Source organism: Orbicella faveolata, unplaced genomic scaffold (genome assembly GCF_042242905.1).
Source record: "Orbicella faveolata isolate gen_17 unplaced genomic scaffold, um_ofav_v1 contig_1, whole genome shotgun sequence".
Lineage (NCBI taxonomy): Eukaryota > Metazoa > Cnidaria > Anthozoa > Scleractinia > Merulinidae > Orbicella > Orbicella faveolata.
In genome coordinates, this window is record NW_028301536.1 from 38,434,599 (window position 1) to 38,445,000 (window position 10,402).

At 39.6% G+C, this 10,402-nt stretch overlaps 1 protein-coding gene across 1 annotated transcript in view; it reads left to right on the forward strand.

The window, feature by feature from the left end:
- The window catches only part of LOC110048250 (uncharacterized), a 32,822-nt gene extending 25,674 nt beyond the window's left edge, over positions 1–7,148 (forward strand). Inside the window, exons 5-7 of the mRNA XM_089275596.1 lie at positions 1,422–1,775; positions 3,919–4,563; positions 5,401–7,148. Of these exons, the coding sequence (XP_089131722.1) occupies positions 1,422–1,775; positions 3,919–4,563; positions 5,401–6,288 (1,887 nt within the window). The 3' untranslated portion in view covers positions 6,289–7,148. The remainder of the gene's footprint in view (positions 1–1,421; positions 1,776–3,918; positions 4,564–5,400) is intronic.
- Positions 7,149–10,402: the final 3,254 nt, after the last annotated feature.

Here is a 10,402-nt window from a genome sequence, read left to right on the forward strand (position 1 = left end):
TCGTTGCAAGGTACATGGAAATTTCCATGTACCTTGCCTTATGTTTTGTAAAAGGTACATGGAAATTTCCATGTACCTTGCCAGATGTTTCTTAGAAGAAGAAAATTGACAGAGATTACCTCAATTACCGATAAATTTGCCAATCGTTTTTAAAATTGGCAAAATTAACAAAATTCGCGTTCTTTTATGCCAAGAGAAAGCTGCCTCTCACAACCTTTTTACCAAAAATAAACATTTAGGCTTACTTTTTACCATATCTGTTGCCTTCCTTGCAGAAAACTCCTCTTTTAAGCTGATTCTTGCAACTAGATCTTGGCAAAAATCTTAACTTTTCGTGACATTTTTACCATAGCTGTCTTCAAAGCTCCGGTCCTGGTAAAGTTTTCAGTTATTTACCCATTTCTTACCAGCTAACATTTTCAATTCTCGTGGCAAAATTTAAGCACTTAATGCAAAATTGTGCCAAAATGTTTACCACTCTGGCAAAAAAATAGCCAAAAAGGGCATTTAATGCCAGATTTGTTAATTTTATCTGAAAAAAAATTAAGCCGATTTCCTTTATTTGTTCCAGAAATTGCATTTTTGAATATCCCATTTGTTTTTAGAACGTGTTAATTATGAAACACTATTCCGTACTTCGTAAGAGCTATTTTAAATTCCACTGACATTTTCAAATAACATTTGAAAACGTATCTTTTCAACAAGGCTTTCAACATACATTTCTTTTATTTTCTTTCTTAAATTCATCTTAACTCTCCTTTTTAAATGATCTTTTTATTTTTAAGTATTTTATAACTAGGCTCGCTTATTTTTGATTGCTTGTTGTCTCTTTTTTGGAATTTATTTTTTCCTCTAGAGTCCCATTTATTGGTAGCTGGTAGAGATTTCCAAATAAAACCGACACTCAGCCGCGTTCATAACGTAAACAGTTCTATATATTGTTACTATAAATATAATGCATACCTTTGGATACTTTCCATATCCAGAAGAATTGCATAGTTTCTAAAATCAGGCATTGTTCTTGTCAGAGTTTTTTTTTTTTTTTCCTGCCTTTATAAGATTTATAGATATGCTTGATGCCAAAAAGCCTTTGGATTTAGGCCCTTTCTCGTATAGCGTATAAATCATAGTTTTAGTCAGAAGCAGTGCGTCTATTGTTCATTCACTCCTGGAATTGGCTTCGCGTTATACCATTAATTCCTATAGACATCGGTGAGGGTGAAGTCAATCATTCTTACGCTTTTCTGCAAAAATACACTGTTCCGAGGACGTTGCGGATAGTGACTTAGTGGAATTAATTCAAAGATGTGGTAAAGGTCATGGAAAAAGAAAAGAAAAATTGTCGGAATTAACTCTTCTATGCTCTACCGGATGTTCTCAGAACATCAACTTATCAGGATCTCCGATGTTTTTCGTTGCAGTTCGAACTCCTGCCTACAAAGGACATTATTCCAACTGCAAGAGCATACATACAGCAAAGAGTGTCGATGGATAAAACGGAGGAATTAGGAAACCTCTTTGATGACCTTCGCAACGCTCGTACCTACGCTAACAGGTACCTGGACAGTGTCGAAGAAATTGATGATGATATTCAGAGTTTCATCTCTAAAGTGAAAGAACTCTTGCGTGATTTCCATTCGGCAATTTCTGCTTTGAACAAGAGTGAGGGACAGGAGCTGGTAGATGCTTGTCTGGACGCTTACAAGCAAGCCTTGGACGGATACGATGTCGAGGGGAAATTTGTCCGGAGGTGGAACAAAATAATGAAAACAAAGGTTAGCAAAAGTTCTATATACTGTTTAGAAGATATGCCGCATTAGTTTGATTTAAAATTACAAACAGTGGGTTGTGGTACGACAAACTCCTGCGTTTAAAGAAAAGAGATGTGCACCCGGAGCAAAAATGGCCAGCAAACTTTGGCTTGAAACAGGGCTGACTGAGAATATACAGGTCGAAGTCTAAACAACTGAACAGGCCAATCACTGTTTGGTAACTGACATTAGAAGCTTTTTATTTTACTCTAAGGATAACGTGGCTCTCAGGGAAGAAAATCGTCAAGTCTGCAGAAACCAAGGGGGACGACATGAAAAAGACAAGAAGGTCTTATTTGGTATACTGTGGCCGGGGTATATGGAATGGACTATACTCAGCTTACTAGCATGTTACAAAATAGCAAAGCAGCAGAATCGTAAAAATGCAGAATAGCAGTTCTCAATAGCCGCACTAGTTAATTCATATTTACTTGATTACCATTTAAAAGGAGCCATATTTGACCGTGTGACTTCACAAAGCTGTTGAAATGGCACCATGCTTAACTCCTTGTGTAGAAGACGACAAATACAGGACACGTTATGTGCGTGCAATCAAACGTCCCAGGAGACTAGAACATTTAAATAATATGCGAGTGGGTGTGGGTGTGCGTTTTTTGTTGCGTGTGTGATTTCTGTTGTTTGAAGAGTCGGAAAAAAAGTCTTGACCGAGGAATGCAATGCATTTGTGTATTTTATATACAACCACACGCAGGTCGACAATCGGCAGCTGAGTTTCTCGAAGGCCCTTCCACATATATAATTGTTTTGTTCTTTGAGCAACAAAACATATCTCAGTTACAAACTTAAACTGACGAGTCAAGCATTGCATTGTGTAAGTATATAAGTAAAGTCAACAAACAATTTAGATTGGACTTTGCCGGCGGGGATTGTAGCGCTGAAAAGAAGAATGAGTTTGTTTTTGACCAAAACGCAACACTCAGGTTATTAGCGAACGTAAGAAAGACTTTAAAAACAAAGAACAGTGAAGGAGAAATGTATTCATTTAACTGATACCATACTGAACCTTTTGTCAAGATCTTGTCCAAGGATTTTTAATTACTAGTGCGATGTTCATTTTCGCACACGCTATTAATGACTTTGTATACATACGGTCGGTCGGCAGTGACGAAGCGAAGAGACGAATTTTTTCGCGTTATTTGAATCATTAGCGGCAAAATATCCTCTCGTCGTCATGAACTATCAAGGATTCGGTAAGAGGACTTGAAGAAGTGTCGTTTGTAGATTAGTAGATTAGCCAAGCTGGCCGGCGAACTGTCGATCGTGACTTGCAGTGTGGCGGACTCGACTGGAGACCCGCACTTCGAAATCGAAAAAATAGATACAAAGCAGCCGTCCTAATCGTAACTAGACTCTGAACTGTATTGCAAGATAATACACTTCTTTTATTTTAAAGGCTTCTTCATTCTTGATAAAATATTTTGATAAGATATTTTGATAAAATATGAAGCATAAATACCGCAAGTGTGTTTTCGCAGTCAAACGTCTTTTAAGTGTTTTCAGCCATGTCCTTGCTCGCTCGTGGCCGCAGAAATTACACCTTTGCTAACTTAAAACGCCTGTACAGAAACGCGGGGATTTTATCAATCGAGATAATTTTTTCGTTGAAGCCAGTAATTAAGAAGACTAGTAGCTTTCATTAAAGGAAGAAAATTGGGGTTTAGTTGCACTTTAACAATGACAATATATCTTCATGAGGGCGAAGCAGTAGTAAAAACATGGAACAAACTTATGCACTATAGCTACGTGCTGGGCTCCGCTTACTTTTTGCAAATAACTCTTTCCTTTCTTTTTGTCCCGTCATTATCGTATGCCTTTGTCTTAGTATGTGCGTTCACGTAAAATTACATTACTGTGATTAACTAACGTGCACCATACACTATTACTAAAATGCAATGAATATAACGAACAGTTTCCGAAACTGACTTTTAGATAACATTTCTCCCAAGGAACATTCCGTGAGGCCTACTTTGATGTTTTTGTGTGTGTCAGTTCCTATTGAACGTCCTTGTCTTCAAAATTAAATTTCTATTTTAAGTAGCTAGGTTCTGATGATTAATTTTCCAACTCATTATATATCTTCATTTAGCTCCCCATTGAGAAGCCACTGACTATTGTTCTGCTTGGAAAGACTGGAAATGGAAAAAGTGCTACTGGTAACGGAATAATTGGAAAGGAACAATTTGATGTCAACGATGGTGCTCAGTCTGAAACGCAATACTGTCAAAAAGGCACTGGAACCATTAACAACAGAGAGGTTACAGTGATAGACACCCCGGGTATTCTAGATACGTCGGTTGTAAAGATGATGGGCGGTTTCAAATCCTGGCTCCCCGCTTACACAGTCGATCAAGAAAGAATCCTAACGGAACTGGCAAAGATGTACACTATGGCTCCTCAAGGCTTCGATGCCATCATTCTGGTAGCTAAGTTTGGCGCACGATTTACTGCCGAAGACGCGGAAGCACTGAATTTGCTGAAACGTTTCATGGGTAAAGAGTCCGAAAGTCACATGATCCTGCTACTAACACGTGGCGATGAAGCTGCACGTAATGCACGGAGGAGGAAAGTCTCTCCAGTCGAGAAATACGTTAAACAATGGATCCGTGGTATGCCAGAATGGGTTCGAGATTTCGTACACCAAATTGAAGATCGAGTAGTTTTGTTCAACAACTTGCTAGATGCTGACACAGAATCCGAAGATTATCATCGACAGCTAAGAGGACTGATAGAGGTGAGTCTCAATTAATTAAGGGCAAAAGCTGAATTGATGAGAAAGTTAAGCAGACTTCCGCGATATTTTTTCGATTGGAAAACCTTACGACATTTCCTATTTATGACGGCACTTAACAAAAGTGAAGTCTTTTAATTTCGTCCAACTGATGGAGAGGACTCGCCGTTAAAGAACTAGTGGAAAATCTTGTAACCAGATCTCCTCATTCTTCGGAAGACATCTGGTAAAGTTCACGTCACGTCTCTTCACGCCTGCATGTGTCAGACATCGAACACACCAAGTCACTGACCCTAACAAACGAAAGACTCAAGAGGGACAGTGTGGGAGAAAAATGTCCACGGCTGTTGATAAATTCAAATTCCTCACCTAGCTACCGATGGAGGTAAAAACCAGCGCCCACTATGTTTAACGTGTATAATGCAAGTTAGTTGTGCGCGTCAGATTTTCAAAGTTTTTCACAGGCATTTATTTAACGCGTGTTGCACTAAGAATCAAACTGGATCTGTAGAAAATTTAATATTGTAAGAAGGCGCTTTCATGAGGGCTCTAAAGAGCACATATTGTCTTACTACAAGTATTCTAAGTATGTGCGCGTACGACAAAGTGACAAGATGTTGCAATATTTGCATCATTCGGGCGCAAAATGTAATGCTGTTCATTAACCAGTCAAACTGGAGAATACTACTGACTTTGCCAGATATTGCGAAAAGGTAATGTCTGGGGACGGGATCAGTCGTAAAACTCAATTGTAACTATCAAGGGGGGCGGTGCATGTTCTTCAGACTTACATCCTATGGCGTTTTCGAGCGTTTTCACTGTTTTGATGCTTTTTTTCAGGTGATAGAAACGATGACTAAAGGTAAGGGGCCTTTCGTCAATGACAAGACACAAAGCGTTATGAACAGCAGGATCGAGGACACACTGGCTGTAGCCGGATACACAGATGGAAGAGAAGATTTAATGAAGCGATTAGAAATTATTGACAGAGACCTAAGGCAGGAAGATAGACTTAGCTTCAGCGAGAAGAAAAATCTTCGAGAGTCTCGAAACGAGATCGAGAAGCAAATCGAAGAATATGACAAAAGAGAAGATGCTTGGCGAAAAAGGACTGAGCAGGCAATACAACAAAAGCTCAAAAAAGAGGGAGGATGCTATCCTGGGTCAGCCATCTTCGTTGACAAACATGGCCGTAGACGACAAATGGATTCTCTAGAAGTTGGTGACGAGGTGCAGGTGATCATCAACAACGAGATCCGAGCAGAACCAGTGATCACCTTCATCCACCGTCAGCCAGAAGTTATGCAAAAATTTCTCCAGATCACCACTGAGAAGAACAATATCCTGAAGATCACTGAAGATCATCTGCTGTTTGTAGAGATGACTGGCAAAGCAACAGCCATCCCCGCTAGAGATGTGAAAGTCGGAGATATTCTGTACGTGAGAGCAGACCATAGTGTGGAGAAGGATGCAGTTCTGAACATCAGCAAGGTCTATGAGAAAGGTGTTTACGCCCCAGTGACCCTTAGTGGTACCATTCTGGTTAACGATGTGCACACCTCGTGTTACTTTGATGTTTTGTCTCATAAGTGGTCCCACATAGCCATGGGTGTTGTTCGCGCCGTGCATTATGTGTCCCCTTGGGTTCTACAGTGGATCAGTGGCGTTGGACAGAAGGATGGATTTCCAGGCTGGTGCAGACTGGCTCATAAGATGCTCACTCTGTAGAACTGAACTCTTTTTTGATCTTTGTGTACCGCAATGCACATTAAGAACTAATATCGAAGTGATTGTAACCAGAGGTTTTTGTAAATTTTGATCGTGGCGAGCTCTTCGTTAATCTTCACCCCAACCTGCACTCCGCTGCAAGAGTACGGAGACAAAACCATGTTACGGCCGTACCGGTACATTCCATAAATTCTGGAGATTGGTCGTAACAACGATAAGGTTATCGTTAACGTGTATTAAGTTTATTCTATAGGTATTGTTATATGTTGTCTCGATAATTGTCACATTATTACAGGCAGCTCGCGTGACAGAGATTTTGTAACTGATTTGCGTGACAAACGTTTGTGCTGAGTTTAGACTCGAGTTTTGCCGCCTCTTCGAGTCCGGTCTTCGTTCCTCAAGAGACAAGCGACTCTATTTCCGAACTGCAGCAGGTAATCGAGTCTATTCTAAGTTTGAATTAGAAAAGATGACTTTGTGCTATTTCTTATTTTACCCTGCAGTTCTGTACCAAAGAACGCCGCTGTAAGTTTACAGAATTTAACAAAATAGTTTGTGGTAAGATTGGCATGCTTTACAAGAATTTTCATTTTTTAGGACACAAAATACTTTGTGTTAATCGAGACGTCATTATAAGACCTGTCTAGTTTTTCGGCGAGACTCTGAAAACGTTTTGTAGTTCAATATTATTGTTAGACAAAAAAGAATCATCGTGTGAAAAAAACTTTTAGTTTGCGTAAGAAAGGACTTTGTGTTCAGTTTGTGTAACAACAACAAGGAACTTTAAAGTTAGTTTGCGTGAAAACAACTGTATTTTAGTCAGTGTATTCAGCGTAACAAATTAAATATGGCGGAGAAAATAGTCATGTTCTTTAATTTTGTAGGGGATTAATTCTACTTCCTTGACGGATTTTAAACGTTGTTAACCCTCGGACGTACAGGGAGGGGGTGGATGCCACCACCCCACCCCACCCCCTCATAAGGTTTTTTCAAAGTCTTGAAAAGACAATTTACTCTAAGGGGCTAAAACTTTCAGTAACTGTTCCCTCATTCCCTACGGAAATTTTGATTTGTAATTTGCGTGTCCATCATATTTGACGTTGCCATGGCAACCATCAAATTTCATTGCAGGTCTGGCCAAAAATCAACTTTTTTAGATAATTCAGTAGTTTTTTCCAGTTTTCTTCATCAAAGCATTGTTATTTTGAGTTAATTTCCTTATTTCGTGACTTTTTAAGAAAAAAGAAAAATCCAAGATGGCGGATCCAATGACGTCATTTGACGTCATATGACGTTATAAACAACAAAAATAGTACCTCTACTTCGTATAGTGTGATCGTCTGGGTGAGGGTAGTTCTGAAAAGAACTGTTGTTGGTGACTGACGCTTCGACAACTTGAGCGGAAGTCATCTTCAGAGTTAAGTGAATAGTGTTTGTCAGTAAATAGTGTAGGTCAGTTTAGCCATGATGATATTGGCTGAAAGACTCGAGTGAATTTTTTTTTTCTGCCTTAACACAACGAAAACCAAGAGGGGGGTTTCCATCCACCGCCCCCCCCCCCCTCCCCAGCCCCCTTGTACAAAGATGGTAGTATAAATAAATAAAATAAATAAATATCGGGAGCCATAATCGGGGACGGAGACCGTAAGTCTTGGAATCCGCACACCTATGATATGGGACAATTTTGCTATTTTTAAAACAAATTGCACCATCCTGACGACATTTATCCGCGCAGATCCACGCAGGGTCGAAAACTAGACTTCAATTTCGCGCTGTGAATGAATAATAAGATCTGCGCTCGCGCTAGTTGTAAGCCTACGCGTACGCTTTTGCGTTTGTTCTGACTAAGAATATAGCTAGAAAACTCTCTCCTCTGGTATCGACATGATTTGTGACTTTCTCAAACAGTGTTTAATCATAACTTAAACCTGTTTTTGATAATTTCCTATTGTTTCTGCTTGTTTGGCGAGTTTGCAAAAGTTTTTGAGAGGAACGTCTGACCACGTCTGACGCGTAGAAGTAGCTCATTTGCATAGTGCGGCGCATGCACTTTCAAGTCCGAGTCGGTGTTTTCAATTGTCAACAAATCTTGACAAAGATTTCTTTCGTTATCTTTTGTGCTGAGAGGCTGCAACAAATTTCACCAATACCAAAAGGCTACTACCATCATGTGTGTTTCTTCAACATAGTGAAATTTTACACTGCGAAAATAAAATAGAGAAGGAGTTTTGATAACTAGACCAACAAAATCACTATTAGAGTTGACTAAAGAAAGCGACATCGTAACTGCTCATTATTTCTGCTCTATTCACATATTTTCAGCTAAGCTTAAACATATCTAAAAGCTATAGAGATATTGCATGGCTTCGATGTACGTTTTCACAAGAAAGTATGGAAGTCGAATTTGTCGTGTTTACTGACTATACAAAACAAGCATCGGCGGGCGCTCTTGTTTATCGACATCAGACAATTTTTTTTTTGATTTTTACACAAACTGAGCAGTATCTACAGACGTAAACTTATTGGGCCTTGATAAAACATTAAGTATTGCTTACAAATCAGGCGAAACTCAAACTTGCAATTTTTTTTGTTTTTACTTTTCGGTCACGATAGGCTCTGGCGAAATCAGGAGGAGGAAAACTTTGAAGTACTGAAACGCTGCTATATCCAAACTGTATGTCCAACTAGTTTTTGCTGTGTTATGGAAAACCTGTTAATCTTCAATTTATGTGAAATTTAGAATGGAGTAATGCGGAGCTCTTGTAAAAGAATCAGCGGAGCACAACTTGGTCAGTGATATAAAGCGGGACATACCTAAATTTGACACTGCCTTACTTCACTTAAATTGGAGCAATTTACGACGAAAATACTTAAGCAAAATTCCAACAGACATAAACGTGTTGAGTTATGGGCCAAGAGTAGAAAAAATTTCTGGAATTTCGGACGCCATTTCCTCGGCGCTACATCCGCAAAAATCCTCGCAGCATGTACGCGCGTGTACCGCATGCGATGGCGCAATTTGTTCTAAAAATAGAAAAATTGGCCCATATCATGGGGACAACCCCAATACTAGAAATGGCGCGCGCTTACGGTCTCCGTCCCCGATTATGGCTCCTGTAAATATCTTAATTGACCACTCCCCCAATTTGCCGTTTTTATACTAGAGGACACATTATGCGTCCAGAAGGATAACTCGTCCGCGCCGTTTTTATACTTAAGACGCATTATCCGTCTGGACGAACTTGGGCAAACATTTTTAGTCCATTTGGTTATGCGTTTCTAGTATAAAGACGGACACAAGACGCGTCATCCGTCTAAACAAACTATCCTCCGAAATTCGCCTTGAACGACGCGTTACGAGAGATAGTTCGTCTATACGCATAATACGTCTTGTGCCCGTCTTTATACTAGAGGCGCATAACCAGACGAACTTTGAATGTTTGCCCAAGTTCGTCCAGACGGATAATGCGTCCTTAGCCAATTTACAAACATGACTGAGGAGTTCAACTAGGGTCTCCCAAGAAACAACTCCAGCTAAGTGGTCAGAGCGGGACTTGAACCCGCGACCTCCGAATTTCAAGTCCGGCACCCTAACCCCTCGTCCACGCTGCCTCCTAGGGATGAGTTAGCTTGTACGTCCGAGGGTTAAGGACTTTTTTTAATAACGTTACGCGTTCGCAAAAATACGACTGTTTTGCAGTGTAGGGTTATTCTAAATAAATGTTATTGTTATCATTATAAACCGCGTGAAGCTAGCCCAGTTTCTCAAGCTAAATAAAACGACAGTCTGGAAGTTGTTTAACTGATAACTAAAAGTTGATCTAAATTTTAACAGTCAGATAAGAAATGACATTTTTTTACTTATAGCTCCGAATTGGTCGACATTCAACGTTAAATGGCGCGTTTTTACCTGGTAGCTAAAAAACTTTAAAACTTTAACTCATAGTTAAGCTAGCTTTGCCGAAACGTCGGGACATTATGGCGTTAGTTTTTTTTCTTGCTCATGTATTTCAGAAGCATTATTAATAAGAATTCTAGGGTGAAGTAATTAGTTTAGTGTCTTTAAACTACTTAACCCTTGCGAAACTCTGTGTTGATTTCTGTTCAGCTTTAA